This window comes from Larimichthys crocea, chromosome XI, assembly GCF_000972845.2.
Source record: "Larimichthys crocea isolate SSNF chromosome XI, L_crocea_2.0, whole genome shotgun sequence".
NCBI classification, from domain to species: Eukaryota; Metazoa; Chordata; class Actinopteri; family Sciaenidae; genus Larimichthys; species Larimichthys crocea.
Window position 1 is genome coordinate 9,875,325 of NC_040021.1, and position 24,449 is coordinate 9,899,773.

The window sequence follows — 24,449 nt, forward strand, 5'->3', positions numbered from 1 at the left end:
AAACTGCTATCTGTCTCAGCATAATGTTGTAATGTTTTCTGAGGTGTGCATCTGTATAGACTTCAAGGTCTCTGTAATAATCCATTCCAGTTCCTCTTCGTTGCACCTCCTTCTGCAAATGAGTCTGTGGAGTTTAGTTTTATCTGGCATTTCTCAACACGATGTTGAGGAGAGACACAACGCAGATCTTTCAGACATGGTTTCACTCAAGGCAAGCTTCTAATTGTGCTCCTTCCTCGTCTAGATGATTTGATCACAAACCGTCATCCATTCTTCCCCGTTTGCCTCTCTGAAAGAAAGTACTTTGCTTAAAAGGTCATCTTGAACCAAGGCCTTGTGGACATTATTTACTTGCCTGCAGGGAATCCTTTTTTGTGGCTTTTCACACTGCGTGGGTGGGAGTTTATCCATTTGAAAAACAGAGTTTATTTACCAGACACTGCTTCATCTCTCCACCTAAGCATTGGATACTTTTCTTGAGACATGTCTATTGATTGTGTCTGTGAAACATATGGTTAGATGAGGTGATCCTTATGTGTTTCCTCCCACGTAGCACTTCATACAGAGTGGCAGCATATGCTTCAGTCCTTCTCTGCCAAATCGTGGTTAGCTAGGCCACTTTATATCTTTGCCAATAATGTTCTAACACAGTCAATCATAGCCTAATTTTGTCTATTGTTGCCCAGACCATCTCATCCCACTCCTCCTTTGCTCCCCCCTCCCTGACTGGTCTAATTATTGAGGTCACGCAGAGATCTGGCAGGTTTCCTCTGTTGGGATGGCAAAGCACTGTTCTACTCAAGCCACGGATATCCTCAGGAAGCCCTCTAAAAGGGGTGGGCTGTGCTCCCGTGCCCTCACCCTCCTCGACAGTCTTCCCCCTTTGGCTGCCATTGCAGACACTACATCTTTTAGTCAGACTTTTACTGGCTCTGTGTTCGGTGGAATTCTCCACCACAGTACATCCAACACTTTTCAGAACTACTGTAGTCAGGTGATGCAATATGACCCATGAGCGGCACTTTCTCGTCCGTTCATCCACCTGTCTTCACTTATCTTTTTCCAGATTTCTCATACCACAGTGTGTGACTTAATTTATCTTTCTCCTTCTCGTTGTTTTATGCGGTTAGTTGGCAGTACAGTGACACTACTGTTCCAGTCCAGGAAAAAAAAGAAAATGGGGATGATCAAATCTTTGCTGGATGGACCGAGGGCTGGGTGGAGCAAAGGATGGATTACTTAGTATTTCTTTTATGTTGATTTGTGTGGAGACTGTTGGACAGGCGATATCTCGAGGGTTGGGTTTAGGTTGAATGCGGCCAATTCTATTGGATAACTTCTGGACGAAACATTAGCACAATGCAACACAATACAAGACAGTTGGTGGCAATTTCAACCTGCCACACCTGTCCCGAGGTTGCGTAGCAAGTGAAAGTGATCATACTACTGACGTTCTAACATTACATCAGATGCAGGCTCTATTGTAAACTGTTGTCATTGTTCTTTCCCCCAGAGAACGGGTAGTCACAAGGCCAGCCCTGTAACAATAGTTAATACCATGTACACTACCATTCAATCCCTACATAACTGAGCCCCAGTGTGATGGCATGGTCAGGAATGTGAGCTCAAAGCATAGACCAGAACAAACATGTTAGGCCCAGGGCCTAATGACTGTTAGCCCTTTTTTTCTCTATGGTCAGAATAAACAAGCATTTTCTTTGAGAGACTTTGCAATATCTAAAATGATATGGAAAACATGAATTGAGTGTAAACCGATCGTGAGATTAGCTGTCTGCCTCGGTGTGGATTCCTAAGCATGTAAGGAAAACCAAGTTATCAGTGCCTTGCATGCTGGCTGTGGAATGTTTTAATAACTTTGTAAGAGATTGGTTTAATGGTGTACCATTCAGATGTTCTGTGTCAAAGAAATTGTCACTTTAGCTGTGAACTGCAGATTCTTGTCGGAGTGTTTATGTAAAACAGCTTGTTACCGATCTCAAAGTATTATGTCAAATGTAAAAATGCCTCCTGCAGTGGAAGTGTAATCCTCAGGAAATCCCCTAAAATAAAAAATAAAAATACCCACTGACAGAGATTGGAACTTGAGCACAATCACTGCCACCACATACCACTTTCAGATCAATGCAGTCACCTGGGAGCGTTTTCATAGAATCATGTCAACAACACATGTGAGAAATGTTATTATTCTATCATATCAGTGATATTTGTCACTGCAATAGCAGGGCCTAGTGTGTGAATGGCGACAATGGCTACTTTATACTGACTCCCTGAATGTCTGAAGAGACAAACTTCTGTGGTAGTAAGAATACCGGGGATGCCTTTGCTAATAGATTAAGTGAGGAGCTGCTCCTGGATCTTTATGCTGTTTGCGTTCTCATTTGTGGGATCATGCTTCTTTTGTGAGCATATAGAGATATTCTATTCCATTACTAATGCTGAAGATATTTCAGTTCCTTTTCCATGACAGACAGGGGATCAACTATATTTATATTCTCCAAATAAATGTTGTGTAAATCACTTGGTAATGTCTCAGTAGCAACCATATCAGGCATTACTGAAATATTTTCTCCACTGTGGTGTAATACCAGTAATTTGTGTTTTTATGGTGAAACAACATAGCAGCCACTAACTCAAAGTGATTACAGCTTTTACACAGACTAGCACTTCTCACAAGTGTCTTCTCTACGGCAGCCAGATGATTTCTCAGAACCTTTTTTTTTTTTTTCTGTTTTGAGTTGCGCAAAGTCCTGGAACAGAAGTGACATGCAGCAAAGTTTTGTTCACTAAGGTCTGACAAATTTCAGCTGCGCATTGGGAGTAGCCATCCTGATTGAGTAGACAGCATCTTGGGCTTGAGCAGTAAATGAAACACGCACACTCTGTACTGTAAATACACACAAACTCACTTGCACAGTCATGCCTGGGTGTTGTTTTTTGGTATGACTATTGTTGCTATTGTTCATGCCAAAACTGGGAGTTGGTCTCCCTCATAACCAGGGTGGAGATGAAGTTACATCAGCTGAAAACTTTATTAGACCTCCATGAAGCTGTGTTATTGTGCTAAATTCATTTCTAAAATGGTTTGAAATGATATTTTTAGAGTGAGAATTGTTTCACAGCTCACACAGAGACCCCATATGCTTTCCAGGTTAGATAAACTGTGGGGGATTTTAATACTCATCCATAGAATCTCTCTCATAGATGTTGATTTTTTTTCTTTCTTTTCAGACTCCAGATGTTTTATTCTCCCCCTCACACCACAGCTGCCCTAGTCAGTATCCCACAAATCATCCCTTGTCCAGCCTCCACACCCCCACACCCCCCTGCCTCCATTTCCAAACTGGATGTGTGGACCACTGTCAGATCCCTCTAAGCTCTTCCACTTCCACTCCCACGTTGACAGATTCTCTCTAAAATGTGAACTAAACGTTGGCTGATCTGTTGACACACACACACACAGTCAATCCTACATCCAGAGAAAATACTCGCTTTACCTTTCTTAACTTGTTCCTTCACCCCACTGCGTTTCTCCCGAAGGCTTTTGCACTCACTGCACTTGTTTTCATGTATGGTCTCACAGTGGATATGCAGTATCATTTTACAAGGTGGGGGTGTATGAGGGTCAGCTGTGTTGGATCCTCATGAGCTCATGCCACCGGGGAATCGAAGGAATCCCAGTTATCTACGCACACACACATGAATGTTTGCGCACACGTGGATGAAGAAGCAGTTTAAGAATGCCAAAGCACGTGCAGCTTTACCTGTCCACAGCTGACGTTTACATTTTGTGTTCCCATGGGAATGGGGGCAGAAACATGGCAAAGCTTGATTGGTTAATTCTGATGCTATAGACCCAACTAATCTATCACTGGTAACACGGTGTAAGAGTTGGTATGATCTCAGGACAGTTTTATTCTTATCTTCTGGATGTAGCAACTAGATGAGCGCAGTCATGGCATGTGTATGGTGGTGAAAACATTTTGCAGTTTTGTAATGAGAGTGTGCTTTCAGTCAGTGTGAGGAATGAAGGGGAAAGCATGTGTCTGCTAAGGGAGTGTTCCCACCGGGAATCTCAGTCATCTCAAACCATATGTCTGGCCAGAACAGGATTTCTAAAGTAATGAGAGTGGGAGGATAGATCACAGCCAGCTTATTGAGACAGAACATGTGTTTGTTAGTGATGTTGTGCTTCAATGCACAATCAGTAACTATCCTCTCATAACCCGTGTGATTGGCCTGCATCAGTTTGTTTTGGTCTGATGTTTTTTGAAATCTCTTGCATGCATGTGTGTGCATGCTAATGCGTGTTCACAGAGGCCCTATGCCCCTGTGTGTGTTTGTGTGTGTTTGTGTGTGTGTGGTGTGGCACACTCACTCACACTCACAGTGATCCATTCATTTGTGGCCTGGCACCCAGATAGGGAGTCCAGTTGAGAAAGACAGAGACTGAGAGAGACTGTTCGGACCCTGCACAGTGACTCAATGCTAGCTGTCTGCCTGGCACAGATTAGATCAACACTGATGAATATTCAACAGTCGGCCATCACTGCCAGAATGGCCTACGTTTTTACCAAGGTGAGAGATGGAAGTCAGTCTTCTCTCCCACTTTGCACAAAACGGATTGCTCTACATCCTGCAAATGAAAAAAATCTTAAGGGCTTAATTAATTTTTCTGAATGTTTTTCTCGTTGTATGGAGCAAGTTGGCAAGCTCACTACTTTGACAACAACCCAGAACATTTGTTTTCAACATAGACTAATGAAAAAGCAACTTTTGTTTTCATTGAAGTTTGATCCTGCTACATTATAAATGTTTACAAAAGTAACTCAGAGGCCAGTCTTTCCCATTCTGTGTGCTATATTGTTAGATTAGGGTCTTTACTGTTTGGAACACTGCTTCCCCCCCACTCAATCCTAAACACGTTCTTCCACACAAAGACAGGAACTGCGCTGATCTAAACTACAGCGAACCGGAAGAGTGTGTTTGGTTTGGAGTTCGGTGAATGTCTGAGGGAGGTAAAGGGCATCCTTGATACGAGCCTTGACAAGGACAAAACCCAGGAATCAAACCATGGCTGGCCGAAGACGCTGGCTGAATGGTACTAGATAAGAATGAATAAACAGACAAAATATAGAGACTTTTTTATTGAAGGGTATTTTTAGGTTTCTCTGTTTGTATGGAGCCTCTGAGTAGATTGGAGAATGGGAACAACACATGACTCTCAGCATGGGTGTTTTTTCAATTTGCACCACCCACGTACAAATGCATCCATTTGTCCCCATCTTCTGTCAAGCAAACAAGATATTCGCTTAGCTCGAGTTGTAAATGGTGATGTGTGAGTGATTATGTTTCTATCCTTGTGCTTTACCCAAATGTATGCCTGTAGGTACTTTTTATACACCACTAATTGTAAGTGTATGTGACAGTGGTTTTATAAAGCTGTGCTTCGGGTAACCGGAGATGATGAAGGGGGGATGTGCTCGTCACACAGTGTACTAACTTGATCAGGCGTTTTCATTCCCTGAAGCACTGGTGGGATGTTGTAAAGTGGCAGAAGCTTCAGTAAAAGAAAGAGTAAATCATTTCACAGTTTTATAAAGGAGATTTGGAGTCCAGAAACAGGAACAGATTCTGTTTTTTTGGTTTGTTTTTCTTTGATTTTACTCTCACCATTATAATAACAAGTTGTCCAAATGGAGATTTTGCAGTGACAGCATTTTTTTTTTTCTGTAGAATTACATTATCAGCTTTACTTTCCTCAGGATGTTCCCTGCCTAAACTATTCCCTCTCTTCCTCTCTCTAGGATGGTTCTCTGGGTAACATAGATGACCTTGCCCAGGAGTACTCTGAGTACTACAACACCTGCTTCAGTGACGTCAGCGACCGCATGGAGGAGCTACGCAAAAGACGAGTATCCCAAGAGCTTGACATGGTACATGCACACAAACACAAAACTCTCTCTCTCACTTATACACACACAAAAATTGCATAGCAACAATGGTTTAAGCAAAAACAGCCGACAGCCACGACCTTTTTCGCTTTCTACTCAGTTTGCATGTCTTCAAATTGCTTTAGACAAATTATCTTTTTTTTTTTTTTTTTTGCAAATCCTTTAATAATGACTCCAAAAATCCCCCCTTTTTTTAGAATAGTCTCATAGCTTTACAGAGTGTAATTTCCACAATCGTAGCCAACAATCTGGCAAAGAACAACAGCGACGAAACAGACATGACGCTTGAAGGTTTAAGACTTTCCCCAAAGACAGTATGCCTTTTCTGGATGTGAATGCAGTGGTGTTCTCGAGGTCCGTTGGAGGGATTTAGGGGTCCTTTTCAGGAGGATGTAGGGTAGTGGGGCACCCCCTTTGGTTGCCAAGCTGCACACAAATGTATGAAGGAATGCTGCTGGTGCTTCTACAGAGGGCCTAGCTCTGCACAGCACACTACTCAGTGGGTTCACAAATACAAGAGCGCTTAGTGTTATTGTAACTTCATAATTGCTCTATGACTTATTCATGATGAATTTAATTGGTTTGAACCCCGAAAAAGGCAATTTGTGCTCAATTTCTAAAACAAATAACTACGAAAAATTGCCACCTACTGTACAGCATAGATCTGCTTGAGTAAAATGTCATTTTAACTTAAATAAAATGAGGCAGTCGGTGTCACAAATATTCTGCCTGACAAAATAGTTACTCATTTCTTGGTAACACTGATATCTTGTTAGCTCAGTTTTTTTATTTTTTATTTCAGTCGCTGTACAAATTTTCAGTGGTGATATATTTTTGTCTGTCATTACTGGTTTTTCAGTTTAATAGGAGGCCTCTTCAGCCATGTGGTTTTGGTTGGGTTGACAGGTATGGCTTACATGGATAGTTGATTTATTGAGCCCTTCCTTTTAATGACTGCAGGCAGACATCCTGTTCTCACAGCTTCGAGGAGAGAGATTGGAACGCATTAAAATCATAGCTATGGATACGTAGATACATTTTGCATCTGATCATAGGTTGAGTGTTCTCCCTGTGTGGCCATCATCTATAGTTTTCCATCATGGGAGTTTCCTAGAACATTTTATAGCTTTGGAAGGTTTCATCCTGAGGAGATAAAACAAGGTATGAGGTGGCAATCAGGAAAGATTTTTGCGGTCCATGTGTAAGATGAGAGGAAAAGAGCTGACTGGGCCCTGAGCCTGAAGCCCAGCACAGGAGGAGGATAAGGATGTGAACTGAGGAAGATGAAGAGAGGAGGATGAGGGGAATGGAGCATGTGAGAGCCTGCAGCTGTACCGCCACTCTGCAAAGTTTGGCACCAAAATATAGGAGAAGAGGGGAGAAAAAAAAAATGAAGTAAGGAATATGGGTCAGACAACACCTCTCAAAAGCACAGTATCAACCCACGCTATATGGATTGAACTTGGTCTTACATTTCAGTGCAGTCCTTTGTCTAAAATTAGGTTTGGGGAATATTCAAGTCTAGAGCAGCCTTCTCTATACCAAGCCAACAAGGCTAAGAGTAGGTTTGAACAAAGTTCCTGCTCTTATAATGTAATACTGTATTACTAAAGAGTATCAATGGCCAGCCTTCTTTCCAGCTTCTTTTTTCCACTGAGTTGGATATGCAGAATCTGTAAAAGTAGAGAAAAAAAGTGAAATACATCATGGAAGTAATACACAAGATGAGACGGGGAGAAAGACAAGCAGAAGAGGCAGAGATGAACTGAGAATAAGAGCACCGAAATGGACACCCAGTCAGAAAGAGAGTTGTGGAATGACTATTGTTATCTTGTGAAGTGTATCCAGAAATCAGTGGCTGCAAGCCAACGTCATACAGACGCCTCCCTTAGGATCAATAGCAGATGGTTGGAGAAGGTCACAATGTCCAAGAGCCACGTTAATGGGGAGACATTTAGTAAGTGGCACTCCTTAGGGACTTGGCCTTTAGAGAAAGACCTGTCACTTCTAAAGGGTACAGGATGGTGGGTGATGCAATCATGTCTGCACAAGACCCACACCCTCTCCAGTGATTGTCTTTGTTTTTGTGACTATGCTAAATGTATAGGTCAGTTCAGTTCTATTTTTGACAGGTAACTTAAATCATCTCACAACTTTGTGAGACCAAGAAGGCTCCTTAGTCACTCCAAATCAGAGGAGGCATGCGACCTAAGGGGCAAAGATTACCTTTGCTTTGACCTTTCCTGATCTTCACAGTCAAACTACAAGAGGAGGCAGAAGTCAAGATAAAGGAGGTGCTAGACAAGAAGAAACATGTTGCCATAAGATAGGATAGCCTAAGGTTAACATATAATAATGTATGATATAAAGGCTACACACAATAACTAACTTTCTCTGCTGACAACACAGTGGGAAAATTGCTTTAAAAAATTCCCACACAAAAGCCCAGTATGTACAGTTTAGGTATGGTCAGCATGGTCGCACCAAGAGAAAGAAGAAGCCCACTTATTTAGGTTTCTGTTCTCCAAAAGTTTCTCAAGTTGACTCTTTGTCCAACAAGTGTACTTGTATCTTCTTTGTTTTTAATGGGAACCCTTTGGTTCCCCTTTGGGTTTTGTTTTCTTGAGAAATGTTCTTGCAACACTAACATTTTTACAAAAATGCGTGGAGTTTAACATTTGTGTTTGTTTTCACTTGCACAACGTGTCTGCCAGCTCTTGAGGGGCCTCTCGGTTAACAAAGTGATGGCTCTCTGTTGTGGTAACGCATGGAGCTCTCCCTATTAGGAGCTGATGAGAGAGGCTCTTTCAGTGATGGCTATCGATGTACCCACTTCCTGTCTGGTCTCTGCTGGGTTGTTCCCCTGCATCTTTATGTTAGTTTTATGAGTAGCAGGGACAAAGGGGGTTAAATAAACATCCCCCTTTGGGAATGTGACCTGTGGATTAGCGCTAACATCCACAGTTTCCCAGTACTTCTATAGACAACGAGACTTTGGATACTCTCTCACGAGGATGCTGATTAGGTGATACATGAGGATTATTGGCGGAAGTATTGAAATAGAGCGACATTTAGAGGGTTTACTGCTATTTTTATATTGTTTGGATTATTGTATCTGAATTTAACCGTAACTGGTAGATAAACCACATGGATGTTATTCACCGTATGAACACACACATATAAGCAGTCACCTATAAAATTCAGATGCATCCGTTAAACAGTTTTGGAAAATTGTTGCTGTAATTGCTGTTGCTATAATTTGTATAATTACATGTATAATCTTCCTAGTTTCTTCCACCTATTTAACAATTTAAAAAACATCTTCTATGCATATGAATCAGTGTTTACTTGCATATTTTTTTATACTTCAATTACATTGACGTTTTTGCGTTGATTACATTTTGTTGTCCATTTCAAATCTTTTGCTTGTTCTTAAGAGTTGTGTCAGTGTTTCTTTTACAGATGGCTCAGAGGGGTATAGAATTTTCTTTCCACTTTGAAGTGTCATTTCCTTTTGCCCTGCGGTGTGATTCACATGTCAGTCTTCTCAAAAACACTTAAAAATGTTAGAAATCAGGATGGGTAGTTTACAAAGTGAATTTCATTTGCTCTCTCCTCTTCAACACCCTAGCTGAGGCTGAATGTGAAAACATGCCAAAACATGGACATGAAAGTTACAAAGGGGATACCGTAGGCCTGCAGAGACTGGTTTGTCATGGATAATCATGTATAGCCAACGGAGGAAAACATCAAACTAGATATTAAGATGTCTCAAACCACAGCGATGGAACAGATGAAGTACATCAAATATAAATCAAGATGGATCATTTAGAAATGTGTGGTTGTGGGGCCAACCTTTTAACACATTTCTACATGCTGTAAGCCATAATGAGACATTGTAACTCTATCTGTCGTAATATCTTTGAGAGTAATTTAAAAGTCATAAATAAGAAGGCCTTGAAGATGAAATCCTTTTGATGCTTTGGCCAAAATCCTTCACTTGTTAATTTTTACTGTTGACTTAATAATCAAAACCTATTTGACACAAAAACTCCTCAGCTGGTGTTTGATTGATCTGATAGCCTTAGGAATGTCCTGTAATGGTTTTCTAACCGAGTAGCTTGACAGTTGGGGGGGGTGGGGGTCAAGACTCGAGTACAGACTTGTTTTGTTTTGCCATGAGGTGAGGAGCTGTGCGGTTAATGTGCTAATCCCTGCGTGAAGTTCGTTTGTCAAAGTGGGTCAGTTCAGCTGGGTTAAAACTACAGCGTAGAACAAAGACAAACTCTGTTGTGAATCCTGCTGCTTATTTGTCCTTTCTGACTTCAGGCTTTTGCCCAGAAACGTATCAACTCGACGTACTCAAACAGCAGCATTTGTTTGCCATAAGATTATTTTAAAATGATATTGGCATACCTCCATTATTGGCATAACCTTGGTGGAAAGCAAGTGGTATATTTGTAATTTTATTGTATGATTTATTAGTCAGCATTAGGATTGTGATTCTGTCATTGGATTTTATAATAACTCTGGTATTTGCCTTGAAATACCAAAACAATGATGATCCGCATAGCTTAGGAATGCTCCACACTGAAAAAGCATGCAGGCCTGAGCTGCAAGTATGCACGTTCTCACACACACACACACACACACACACACACACACACACTCACAAGGCTCCTGGAAAGGAAGTGGATAGAGGTGTTACTTAGTGTGTTGATGGCTTTCTGTTGCCCCCTAAATCACAGTGGTGGCACGGCATATTCTGGTTTATTCTGCCCACTGAGAAGAACATGTATTTCCTGCTGGTTGTGTGCTTTTAAAGTCTGTGTGTGTGTGTTTGTGTGTGCGCGTGTGTGTAGATCTCCTATGAGATCTTCCAGATGAGCCGGTTCTGCAGGCTTGCACCGTGCCATACTGGTCGCACTGCTGAAATCCAAAATCTTTTTGGGCTTGCAACAGACTTACCAGTCGGTGCCTGTCCTTCCACATAGTCCTACCTAGCCACCGCATACTTGCCCGCCCAGATTTACCCAACTAGCTGGCATACCTCCACGAAGCCACCTGGTCTCTTTTAGATTTGCAGTATATCCGCCCACGTTTGGCAGCAACTCTACTGTGGGAAGTCACGCCTTTTGGTGGGCTTTGCAGTTTGTTGTTTGGACTAAACTGCCGCTATTTAACACTCATCTGTATTTCTATGCTTTCCCTGTCATTAACAGAACCTGGTCCTACCGTAGCAAAACATCATTTAGCTGTAGTTTCTGGGTTAATGATGGAAAGCAATGTAGTGGTGGGAATTCCAGTCACTTTAGCTTTTGATGCCTCAGTGTGCGTGTGTGTGCGTGTGCGTGCGAGAAGCAGGGTTGAGTTGTTTCAGATGTAAGTTTCCCTGTCTGCGGACATCGTGATCCTCATTAGCCGGAGCTCTCCCTCATATGCTTCCACTGCTGCTTTTCCTCTCTTTTATTTTAACTCAATTCAGTCACGCTTAAGCAATCAGAGTCTTGCACTCGCATCGCACTGGCACGCACATACACACACAGTGAACTGTGCACGAACAAACCCCGTGGACACGTGCACATTCACGCGCATGCGTGCCAAATCAGGGTAAGTAGGGCAGTATCTCAAGCTGATGCTGGTAAGTTCATGTAAAGGATAACATACCCCCTCTGGGAGTGTGTTACAGATACCCCCTTCAGAAATGCATCAATTTGATATTCTCTTTTAGAAACTGTGTCAGTTACGCTGGCAACTGCTTAACCATTCCCTTTTTGCTTCTCGCAAGTTTACCTTGGGAAGTTTTTACACCATTTTTTTTTTTTCTCTCAACATCCCATGCTGTGACAAATCCATATCGCAGATCTGCAGCGCAAGGCAAACGGGATGTAGGTTTTGTTTGTTTTTCGCTGATCTTCTCCTCATCTTTTCGGCCTCCCACCCCCTCCTTCCAAGTCAGAGATGGCACACACAGACAGGGAGTTAAAGGAAGCCGAGGAGGAGTAGGAGGAACAGAGAGCTGCTTTGTGTCTCAGTCTCTTTGGAGCTCTGTCTGTGGAAGTGGAAGCGAGTCGCTGCTCCCTTGGTTTTTGGTATCTGTCTAGGTTTATGTCTGTGGTGGCATGTATGTGTCTATGTCACGGTCTGTGTCTGGCTATGTATCTTTTATATGTATCCATGTGTGGTGTGTTTCTTAGATGGTGGGCTGACTGTGTTAAAACATTTTTTTTTTTACAACTCGTTGGCGTGGCGCCTGTAGATATCTGTTGGGGACACTGGCATATCTCTTCTGTCACTGCAGTCCAGAGAAGCCTTTAATGATGATCTGATAGAAAAAAACAATCTACCGCTACCTTTGTGAAGCAAAGTATCCGTGTATGAGCACGCACCTTGTTTCCTCTTTATGTGGGTTCTGAGTACACCCACATTATTCTGCACCATGCAGTTGTTTAAACAGAGCTGACTGCCAAAACTGTGCTTGTTTAAGGGATAGATGTGTTGTTTCTTTGTCATATAAGCTTTTACTCCTGTAAGAAAAAGGTATTCAGATCCATCCCAGATTTTCCCAGTGGACAGCCTGGCAATGTAATGAGACCTGTACCTCTGTAGGTCTTGTAGATTAACTTTTTTTTAATGGTTTTACACAGGTACCTGCTCTCTGACTTATGGGAATCACCATATTCCCTCAGATGGACAAATTGTTTCAGAGCTCTTCCGACATTACTTGATTTACTTTCCAAAGAAACTTCCGGACCCGTGCCTCTGTCAGCTTGATCACTGTAACAGGCTAATATATAAACAGGCGTATGGGCTAGGAGGACTGCTAGAGTTCATGTTAAAGATAAAGCCAGCCAGACTGTCTGACTAACATCATCACTGTCTGCCTTCTGTTGGTTACTATTGTGATAAGTGTAGGGTTCAGGCTAATTTTGAGGCTTTTAGCCACCTCAGCGGTAAAGGTCTCTGGCTCATGAACTTACAGGCTACAGCATCTTAAAGAGCTTTTAAAGGAGGTTATGTCACTTTCAAGTTCCTCTAACTATTAGCCACCCTCATGCATGACTCATGCTTAGATGGGGGTTGTGGAAGGATTATAATCACTTGCCTAAAGCCCAGTAAAAGAAGAAACTACAGCCCACTCTGATTAGGAAGTATGACCAAGTAAGTGTAGGAAGTTTTCTAGATTCAGCTTCCTGTGACTGTTATCCTCCAATCTAATATCTGGGCGTGGAGATGGCGAATGATGCGCATTTCTCGAAAACAACCCATTTCCCATTCCTGCGCTACACTGGGGAAACTCCACATTCAATTTGTCTTTTCTTTGTGGAAGCAGCAGCAAGTGTCGTTTAATGGTTTTAGGAAGTCAAAACCTAGGAGCCCTCAAACTGCTTCCACTGACCTAACCTACTTGGCTGATGTCAACTCCTTAATCCAAGAACACTGATCCTCCAGATCAGATAACCATTTAAAATTACACGGTGACTGCCAAGCTAATGGAGTATAATTTAAACTCTGTCCTGTCTGAAGATGAGGAAATTTACCACAGTGTTTGACCCCAAGCTCATTTGAGTAGTAGTTTAAATTCTAGTAGTCTTCAGGCTTGTGAGAATAAAAACGCTAGTATATGGTTTTGTGTTATTTTTCAAGTGCAGCAACAATCAACACTGTGTTACTAATATCCATATCCTTGAAACTTATTTTATACACTATTTGAAGAGATGGGATAAGCAGATCTTTCAGTGTACAAAAATAGAATAGTAATATTAGAATTTGCATCATCATCGTCAGGTGCTTACTATAAATCTGCTGTATCTGGTAAAATATCTGTAAAAATAAGTCAGACAGAAAGTAGAAACAGGAACATGTCTCGAGATATGTTTTCTCTTCTCATTGCAACCCGATGAAACAACCTCAACACTTCCTCAAAATGCATGTCAAAAATTGCCCAGAATATATGAAAGTGAAGGGATCAGCTATTCTTAACGTTTACTAAAAGTTTCCTTGTAAGCTATGTCTCATGCAATGCATAATCATGTGTTCATTTCTGCCACGTGTACGTATTACTATTCTCACGAATATCTGTGCCCTCATTTTGCCTCCTTATGGTATCTTAGCATAACTGAAGCTGAAATAGCAGGGGCTTGGTTATCCTTGGTTAGCCTCTAGTTCGTGTCAGAAGGATTAAAGACACATGGAGAGTATAAAGCTCCATGTGCTTTATTTATAGTATTATTTAGAGAGTATGAAAATGAGAACCTCAAGGTTAAAGATGGAGGCTTGTGAGTCTCCACTTTTTGAAAATCTGGTCACTACCCCCTAAGCAAAGTGCTGACCCCATCTGTTTCTGTGGTGTGCAATATCCCACATTACAAGACTGTGTAAGCATCGGGCGAGTGTGAGTACAGGGGCCTGCGTGAGGTCGTCTATGAGAGTTCAAAAGCTTGCGGAACACACAACCAAGAAACTATGGTCTCGACCGATCCCTCAAGGCACTTCATCGGCTTTATATAATCACATGTTGCAGGTTACAATCTAAGTTGCAGACTTCTTGTGATTGTACTGCCTCTGTGTTTGCCTCTAGAAGAATTTGGTTTGAGGAACTACTGTATCTGGATATGCCATGATGAGGACACCTGCTTTAGACATATGCAAGCACCAGCCCTGTGTAACAGTTGAAACAGTGTGACAGACACTGAGGTTTAGAGATGCTCAGAAAGTGAAAGTGAAGAGAGGTTAAAAAATGTGCTATTTTCCGCTGTTTTTGTACAGAACAGTTTTGAGTAGTTTGTTCCTTAAACTCATGGCCAAAGTCTGGGTATCTGTTTTTCACATAAGCCAGTCTGCCCGCGTGTGCTGCCATTTCGGTTATTTAAAATATGGCGTTTTGTTTTTCTAAAGATTTGAGGCAAAGCGGCAGGTGTTACCTTGTGTCGAGGTAACGTCATCGTAAATCTTTGGAATTCATGGAGTCAGTTACGTAGGTGTTTTTGTCACGTCTTGTTCTGCCTGGAAAGCCAAGACTTCACCAGGGTACACCACCTCCCAGTTGTATTCAATGACAGTCAAAACAAGTATTGCAGGTTTGGATACCTGAAGCAAGGCATGACTTGTTGAGCTGCACACACACGTGCTTGTGTTTTCACTGATATCAAGGTGTGTCTACATGAACCTAATCTAAGTACATCTTTCCCGCATGCGGGCATTGTTAAACATACCATCCTCTGTTTCTGTAGTCAACTGACCTTTCTTCTCCATATACAGATCTTGTTTTCCCCTTAACTAGTGCTCACAGCTGTGCTCACAGTTCATCCGCCTCTGCTTTGTTAAGTGATACATCTTTGACACTGACATTTGACTTTCTTTCTCAGGAGAAACAGGACTCAAGCAGCACATCCCTGCAGCTCCGTACTGAGATCCAGGTACGCAAGAACACCATGTGCACAAAACACAAGATTTACAGTGTTCTTTGGCTGAAGTCAGTCTGACACCTGTTGTCATCTTCTCCCTCCTCAGGAATCATTAGGCTTCAGCAGTGAGGTGTCCACTCCAGAAACCGACAGAAAGTAAGTTTTATTCCCCACTTCATCAATATAACATGACCAGAGCCAGTGTGGAACCATGAAATATGCTCGGATTGAAATGTGTGTCTGTTGCATGTCAAAACAACGTGCAGAGCGGCGGCCCCGCGTCTGGATCGCATCAAACCGTACACAAAATCATGGATCACACTTAGCCTTTCTGCATGGCTGTAATGGAAATGCGCGCACCTCCATATGAAGCTCATGTGATTGATAGATCTCTCATGTGACGGCTTGTACAAAAGGTCTCTGACCTTGCTCGAGCGGAGTAGAGGTCAGCTCCTCAGGTGGAAAAGTCTTACTTCACAGATGAGTCTCCTGTGTGTGTGTGTGTGAGAGTGTGCGGCTGACCTTTTGGTGTACATGAACATGCATGAAAATACCTTTTTATTCAGACATACACATTTTTGTTTCAATATAGGCTACAGTAGATTAATAGAAATACTTGATATTTCAGCAGTGGAAGGTGATGCCACTCATATATCTCTCCAGCATAAACAAAGCTACAGTAGAGCCATTAGCACATTGGCTTAACTTAATGTCCAGCCTGGCCAAAAGTAACAAAATCTGCCAACCAACACCTCTAAGGTTCACAAATTAACATATTACATCTATTTTTTTTTAAGTTTTACAAAGGGAAAGTAAAACTTTGTAAGTGGAGACTATAGGAAATCATGTTGCCTAAGAAATCATAAGCTCACTCTTGTGTTTTCCCCTAAAATGACAAGCCTACTTAACACACACTATCTCCTATTCATGCACCTGGTCCAGCCTAAGAAACACTGTAGTGCTTGTAATGCTGAAATGAACCCCTATTAAGATGAGTGGGTATGGAGGAAATCAACCCTTGACATGTATAGACATCGCACATATGCCTGTAGTTGGTTACCGTAAGCTCACAATCCCCGCTGTGGTTAAAGGAAAACCACTGACTGCTTCCTTCAGGTGACCTGCCCAGTCCAGCAGTCGTTCTCTGTTCTCTAGCCGTCCATGCTTCCTTCCTGCCTTTGTGTCCAGCAGGGGAGAGGGGGAGACAGAGAGAGAGAGGGTGATGGCCAAATGATTACAGCAAAGGAGCATGAACGAAAGAGCAGGATGGAACTGTGCATGGGTGGGGTTCCTTTTCACTGGTTCCTGCGAATTGTGCATGTTCATTTGTTCATGCCAGTGTATTTTCTGCGTGCAAAATTCCTCCACCATTGCCCACCATTAGATCACAGTCTTACATTGTTAAGGACATTTAAAGCAAACTGACCGGCAGTACAGCTCTGTAAACGCCCTGTTGTCAAACAGAATTAAATTCAATGCAGTCACACACATTTTCCTTCATAGGCAGGGCTTGTTTGATCTCTGTTAAGCAAGACTAAAGGTCAAGAATATATTCAAATGTTTCCTCACAGGAAGACAACAGAAAGAAGATATGAAAAAATTTAATTTAGAGAAGAGCTTTATTGGGATTAGAATAATGAAGGTATTGTCAAACCCCAGCGACATGTTTGCCAAAGGTTAAAGAAATCTCAGCCAGACTCAGAAATGATTTCCCCTTTTATCTGAATTCTTCCTAATGTTTTGCCTTTTTTTTTCTGACCATCACCCCCGTGTGACCCCCCAGTGGAAAATGTCATGTTCACGTGACGACCACGTGCGGCAGAGGAAGCGCATACCACAGACATGATCTCTTCTCCCATGGCCGTATATGTTGCACAGACAAATGCTGAGGATGATGGGAACCAGATGCCAAATTTTCGAATGACGTCTCTCTGCTGTTCGAGAGTCCCAGAAAAAGCCCCTAACTGGGCTATCTCTCTCTCTCTCTCTCTCTCTCTCTCTCTCTCTCTCTCTCCCTCCTGTCAGTGTCTGGCTTCTTTTTGTCCTCCATGCCTCACATGCTTCTCCCTCACAAGCCCTCTCTCATAAACAGCCACACTTTGTCTTCAGGTTTTCAGTTAATCTCTGATGAAACTGCTCCACGTTCACCTCTGTCATTTCCACTCTTTCTTCTATCTATTTCTCTTCCTACAAAGCCCCAAACCCTATTTCTGGTGTGAAAGTTAGATATGAAAAGCTTTTTTTTATCACCTTTATCGAATTAATCTCGTTTTTTAAAGTTTTTATACTCCAGGACAAAATGTTCCCCATCTAAAGCTCCAGAAACTATTTTTTTTTTCATTCCATACTGCCGGCCTCTCTCCTCACTTTCACCCCATGTTCTCTATTACATTGCCTATTGTCCACTTTTCACAGTCATGAATGAGTTTCAGGTATAGTGATTTATCACGTGCTGGCAGAGCGATAGACAAGACCCCTGCATTCCTCACAACATGCACGTTCACACGACACGGATACCCCAATCATCACCTCTCTGCAGGACAATAGCACCCAGAGGAGATTACCCAGACTCCATCTTGGGCTTTGCCACCCCTCCGTCTGTGCGTCTCCTTGTCACTTTGTTGGCAGGAGGTGGGCACGGCTCCCATAATGGCTGGTATGCAAGTGGTGATGACAGAGTGCTCTCAGAAAGCCAGAGGGTTCAAGCTGGGGACTTTCCTGTTTTGAAAGGTGATTGATTAGTAGGTATTGTTGCAGAGGCAAATGGATCTTGATGGAGGCATACATGTGCACAGGCACATGATACAAACTGATGATTATTTGCTCCAACCCAGGATGTAAGATTGTAAATTTAGAGGCAGTTGCACTACTGAAATCCCGTTTATGTAACTAGTAATCAGATGGAAATGTAAGTCGTTCCATGTGAAGCGTGTGTTTAGAACAACAGTACCACGTTGGAAAACTAAAGTACCTCGTCAGCATATTCCCCACTTGTGGCCGAGTGTTGCAGCCCTCATGGAACTGTTATTTGCTTCGGAGAGTAGAGCACAGCCGCAAAATACATGCAAGTACAGAAACGTGTGTTTTGTCTGCATGATTTTCTATTTTCCTGACATGATCTTCCGTCTTCCCCCTTCATGTGACCTCCTGACCTCTTCCATGACCCCCCCTCTAAAGAGGTCACGCCTCTGCTCTTCCTGTGGACACTGCCACTGTCACACAGGGTCACTGCCTTTCATTGTCTCTACCAGAACACCGGAGATCACCTCGCTCCAGGTGGCCAGCCCTGTTGTCACACCATAACACACACGCGCACACAGTCACTATGTACACTTACATGTGTGCAATGATTTATGCTGAGTGCAGTAAAAACAGCCAGAAAGAAGCCAGAATGGAGATGCACAGCTGTGTGCGCAGATCCTCCTACGTGCTGGTTATAGTCTTTCCTGGAGACAGCTCTGTCACACAGGATAGGAGTTGTGCTTGGACCTGTGATTCATACTGTGTCGTGATAGCTGCCTATGCAGTCATCACTTATTTCATCATCCTTTTTTTTTTTGCATGATGTTGACAGGGCACTGGCCGTGCAATGTTTTGTCTGTTCAAGTCGTACATGCTGTATATTTACCAGATTACTTGGGTCACATGTCTGCTACATGCTGTATATTTACCAGATTACTTGGGTCACATGTCTGCAGTTGTACCGTATGTTTTAAACACATCAACAGCTATAACACAGACGTGGACCACTCGTCCTATAATATACACAGCACACAGGTTATCATTTTGAAAATGATTGATGCTTTACATCCCAGCAGGGGAAAGCACTCTGACATCTTCTCTGAGCAAACTTGAAATTCGCTCATAGCTTCCACGTCATCAGACCTTGTTGATAACATTTTCACAATGCAGGTATCGTGGAAAATGAAGGTACTGTACTTAATATTATGCAGAAAATAGAAAGTTGACTTCTTACGCCAGTGAGATCAAAAGCTGTCCAATGTTCCGCACTCAATGCAAAGGGATAGAATCGAAATAGAAAGGCATGCCAAAGATTTAAGGTTAAACCAATTAAGTTGCCAGGCCACACAATGCCTGAACTGACACTCTCTTTGAGAGACATTCAAGGCTTTTTAAAAAATATGTGAGCGCGCGGATGTGCATGCATGTGTGCGCTGCACGGGAGGTTAATTTATAGAGCATGGAGGAGGGAGAGGGGGAGCACCGCCACAGAAAAGCTTCTATTGAGTGAGTTCTATTAGCATTAGCTTTGGCCCTAGCCTATCTGAGAGGGGGTGGGGGGGATGAACAGAGGGGCAAACCATACAGGCCTCCATTCAATTAGCATATCATTATGTTACCATGGCAGCCGGGCTTTAAGCCGTGTGAAGATTTCCCATTTCACCAAGAGGGGGCTTATGTCTGAACAAACATATGAACACATATGCACATACACACACACACACACACACACACACACAGACACATATGCAACCGCCGGAGAGGGAAGTGACCTGTTCATCTTGTTTTGATCCTGTCACACACTTTCACATTTTGCTTCTCTGGCAGCCCACCTGTCTCTCTGCATGGCTCAGCAGCTGTATGCCCATGTGCACTCTGCTCCAGTCATTAAAAAATATGTGTGTCGATGTATGAAAGTGTGCGAGTTAGAGACAATAAAGGAGTGACAGTTGTGGCTTTAGTAGAGAGATTCACTTACTTCCAATTTAAATGAAAGAACAGAAAAGCTGAGTCACTATCACACACATACATATATAAACACACCTGTAGGGCGTTGTCCACATGTATAATGCGTCCCTTCATTTCTTTTTACCCTCTTATTTAGCCAACTTTGCCTAATCTGAAAATAAAGTCTCTCTCTTTCTCTGTGAAGATCTCAGCAGCAGATTGCCACTGATGCGGTTTCTTGTCCCCCTCCTGAACACGGGAGGGTCAGCCAGAGCCTCACATGCCACTCAACTTGCTCATACATGACTTTTTGATTGGAAGCTAAGGGCAGTTCATGTGTCACAAGGAGCTTTGGAGTTGTTATTTTCTCCCCGTACGGTCTGATTATTTAGGAAGGTTTACAGACATGTCAGGACTCAGTTATTTTCCATCTCGCCCGCTCTCCCTCTTCTCTCACTCTTCCCTCGGTCTTCCTCGTGACTGTCTATCCTGTGGAGGGAAGTGGAAACACAAACAGGCTGAGTCTGCCCTGTGGTTTCTCCTCCTCCTCCACCCCTTGCTCTCTCCTTCTGTTCCCCCTCTTCCTCGACTCCATACTTTCCCTCTTCACTTTCACACGGCTGCTCTCTGTTTTTTTTCTACCATCCTCCTTTCTTTACTGCTCTTTAAGCACTTCATTTTACCACCATCTTCATATGACCCTCATGTTTTTGCAACAGTGATGTCGTTGTCTACCTCCTCTCCTCTCCTCATCTCCTCTCCTCTCCTTCTCCCTCTTAAGCCTCAGGAGCCAGGCTGACTGTTACTCGAGCACCACCACTGACCCCAAGTGGTGAACATACAGAACTGCAGCCTGCTTTGCCAAAAACTGCAGATAAATGGTTTTGAGGCACTGTTTTGCAGGAGAATTTTTCTAATGTCTTTCTTTACTCTTTCCCCACAGAATGCCCCTGCACAAATCCAGCTCTGAAGATGGATCTGGAGGCAAGTTGAGATGCATTGTATTATTTGTCCACTGCTGTCTCAATATGTTACCTATGAGATTAATCTTATCGATCCCTGCTGTAAGACTTAAAGATGGGCATAGTCATGCAGACATGTTCGGGCAAGAATCATGGTTTATTGCTGTTAGCAATGGAGGAATGTGACCAGAAACCATACAGTATAATGTGACTGAACCTTCCCTTCCTTTAGGTAAATGGGACAATAAGAAGAAGAATAAATCTTTTTGGCAGAACTTCCGCAAGTCTCAGCACAAGCCAGTCGTGCGTCAGACATCCAAAGGTTTGCATGGCTTCATTTTTAGATCTACTATACTGAATATATGTCGCCCTGTATTTCATCTTTTGCTCTTTTTCTCTTTGCACCCATCAGGAGAAGACATAGGCTACGTGGCCAGCGAGATCACCATGAGCGATGAAGAGCGAATCCAACTAATGATGATGGTGAAAGAGAAGATGATCACCGTCGAAGAAGCTCTAGCTCGGGTAGGAAGCTCCGGTGACTTCCTGCCTCACCCTGTAGCGCCTTCCTTCCCCCCCAACCCTCACTCGACCCCCCTTCCCTTAGGAGTGCTCGTCTGTAGCCTCCCTTCAACCCCCAGATCCCCTGACCTCTCCCTGGATTAGCCTCTTCCCTGCCGCTCCATATTCCCACTATAGTTATGCCTTTACTAAAACGACTCACTTTTACTAACATGTACGAGGCCCCGCATTTTAACCCTGCATTGTCCTCTACACAAACACACACACAAACTCCAGACGATTGGTGTTTCCAGAGGGTCAGGAGTCTGGGGATTTTAGGGTGTGAGCTCATGGAGTGTGTGTGGGTGTGTTGTTCAGTTCATAATTGCTGGATTGATGGTCATAGTAACTCAATAGCCCCATCTGTTGGGGAGGATGCTCTGGTGCTTTGTGGTTTTTCTCTCTAGGTGGACATGGTGGATAATTTCTTGGCTTTCTTTTAAATTTCCTTTCTGGTGGATTGTTTCTTCTTCTTCTTCTTCTTCTCTCCTTCCTTCCTGTCAGACCTTGCTCATGGGTAGCATGACTGTCCAGCAGCATTTTAGCACTGGATTGCTCTCCACAAGGCAGATAATCATCCTCTTACCCTTTTTTCCCCTCAGAACTCTGATTTTCTTTTTGGCCAGTAGCTTAATCCCATCTTCTTACTCTGGTGATTGACACTCAGTTAATCCAATCAATGATAAGCCTTTGTGGATAGCTGATTTGACTTCTTGTGTTCTGTGTTCAATAGCATCGTACTGGCTTTTATTATTGCTAGTATAGTGGTACGTAGTACGTGTCCAGAGATGTAGTGGAATATAAATACAATAGAATGTAATCTTTCAGTCCACGTTTTTATTGATGGTGTAAGATGTAAGTCTGCTCTGTAATGCAGACATACATCTTCAGTCATACCAAACGCTAAAAAGAAGAAGACAATTTGCAGTAGCCATAGAGAGATCTTAAAATAAGTTAATGCCAATTTAGGCTACCACTACATCACTGAGTCCCTCTGTTCTGTCTGCTTGTCCGTACACACGCACTGTGAATGCACACGACTGACAATCTGTCGATCGACTGATAGTGTATGGAGAGATGTAGGATGCTCGGTGAGAGTGGGTGGCCCCCCGTCCTGTTCCTCTGTCTCTCTAAACTCTTCTTCTCCACGTAGCTGAAGGAGTATGAGCGCAGCAGACAGTCCAGCAGTACTGACACTGCAGAGTGGACTGACGGATCTGCAACCAATCTAAACCAGTCCTCAAACTGCAACGTAAGTACAGCCCACCCCATTACCCCGACACCCCTAAACCCCCCAACCTCTCCCCACCTTTACTCTAGCTCTCTTAACACTCTCACCTCCTCGACCACTCTCACCTTTTAAGTTTGGTTTTTCAGTGAAGGACGACCGTTGTTGTTTGGACTCATGTGTGCAAGGATGTGTGTTGATTCAGATGGAAAATGACTGTAAACTCAACTAGTTTTTCTAGATTGATGTTTAGACTTCAAATGCAATCCACCCACAGGTTCCACTCCTTCTTAAATATGTTTTAATTTTGGACAGTTTTATATGTCAATGCATAAAGCACGTTCACTCAACTTTTATCTTGCCTTCCTTTCCCTTTATTTCCCCTTCTCTCTCTGCTCTTCAATCAGTGGCCTGAACTGCAATATATCCACCTATGCACACACATTCTCTCCACCATGTCATTTGCATCTCAATACTATGGGTGTTACCTCTGTGAACCTTTGCCTACTTCAGTTTTCTGTTGGCTGCACTGGCTGAATTGGCAGTCACAATGAGATATATGCAATGTGTTGCAAGCCCTCTCCTATATTTTATGCATCAGATTAATCCTGTCACGGTCATCTCATTTGAAATATTGCCTCAACAAAGTCAAAATTGGCTGCCGTAGTGACAAGGAAATTGTCTTATGGAAAATTAGATCAGGTCTGTTTCCATCAATCGGTTCTAATTGTAACTTGTGGAAAGCCAAGTGGAGAGTCACACAAAATCTAGCCGAAACCCCTCGTGGCACAAGCTTTTGTTGGCAGTGATTTTGTCAGCTGTGATCCATGGAGAGAAGCCCTCCAAACCTCGAGACCTTTGAGGATTCATTGTGCTGTGGAGCTGGAGCCCAGACAATCAGGTTTTGTTGGTTGCATTTTGGTGTTTTCGATGACATTCAGTCAGTTTTCTCTGTTGTGTGTTTGCGTTGTTGCTTTTCCTTTATTTTTTTATTTTATTTTAAATGTAGGTCAGCTCTGATACAGATTTAAGACTCACACTGGTCACGGCGGCTTTTTATTAGTTTCATATTCTATGGCATGGTATGGGAATAGCATGCAGTCACAGAGTCTCACATGCTGACCCACTTTGTGACAGGAAGTGAGTTTATCCAAACACAAAAATTCCAAGTACTCTGAAAATAATTCCCGGCACATGTATATTATTGCTATTTTGAAATATGCTATTAATCCCCGACTAAACAGCACTAACATTTGCATCCACTCTTATCCACTTTGTGCATGTGCACTTAAAGTAAATAGAAGGATGACCCTACAGCCCTCAGACAGATTTAGATTTACATCCTGGCAACCTTGCATTTCCATAATCTCAATTTCTTTTAAGTGGAAGAAGATGCTTCAATGACAGATGTGCTCGACTCTTGCACATTCCATGAAAAAATAGTTTTCTCACATCGTCAAGGGCCCCTATTAAATTCTTCTTCTGCGTGATTTATGATTTCCTTCCATATGAAAAATGGGTTAATTATGCCAGGCATAACCTGCTGTTGTGTGTGGGTGTGTGTGTGAATTGCGCATGAGTTTGCTGGACCATCTTATCAGTCGGCCAACCCCTCACTTTACCCCCCTGC

The 24,449-nt window shown here is 42.8% G+C and overlaps 1 protein-coding gene across 6 annotated transcripts in view; it reads left to right on the forward strand.

The window, feature by feature from the left end:
- sash1a (SAM and SH3 domain containing 1a) overlaps positions 1-24,449 on the forward strand; it is a 233,641-nt gene that overhangs the window by 186,489 nt on the left and 22,703 nt on the right. For 5 of the 6 annotated variants that reach the window (XM_027283851.1, XM_027283848.1, XM_027283852.1 and 2 more), the window contains 7 exons: positions 5,826-5,954; positions 15,341-15,391; positions 15,486-15,535; positions 21,012-21,052; positions 21,263-21,352; positions 21,443-21,555; positions 22,745-22,843. In XM_027283851.1, coding sequence (XP_027139652.1) covers positions 5,910-5,954; positions 15,341-15,391; positions 15,486-15,535; positions 21,012-21,052; positions 21,263-21,352; positions 21,443-21,555; positions 22,745-22,843 — 489 coding nt within the window. In that variant the 5' untranslated portion in view covers positions 5,826-5,909. The remainder of the gene's footprint in view (positions 1-5,825; positions 5,955-15,340; positions 15,392-15,485; positions 15,536-21,011; positions 21,053-21,262; positions 21,353-21,442; positions 21,556-22,744; positions 22,844-24,449) is intronic. The other variant, XM_027283849.1, reaches the window with a different exon arrangement.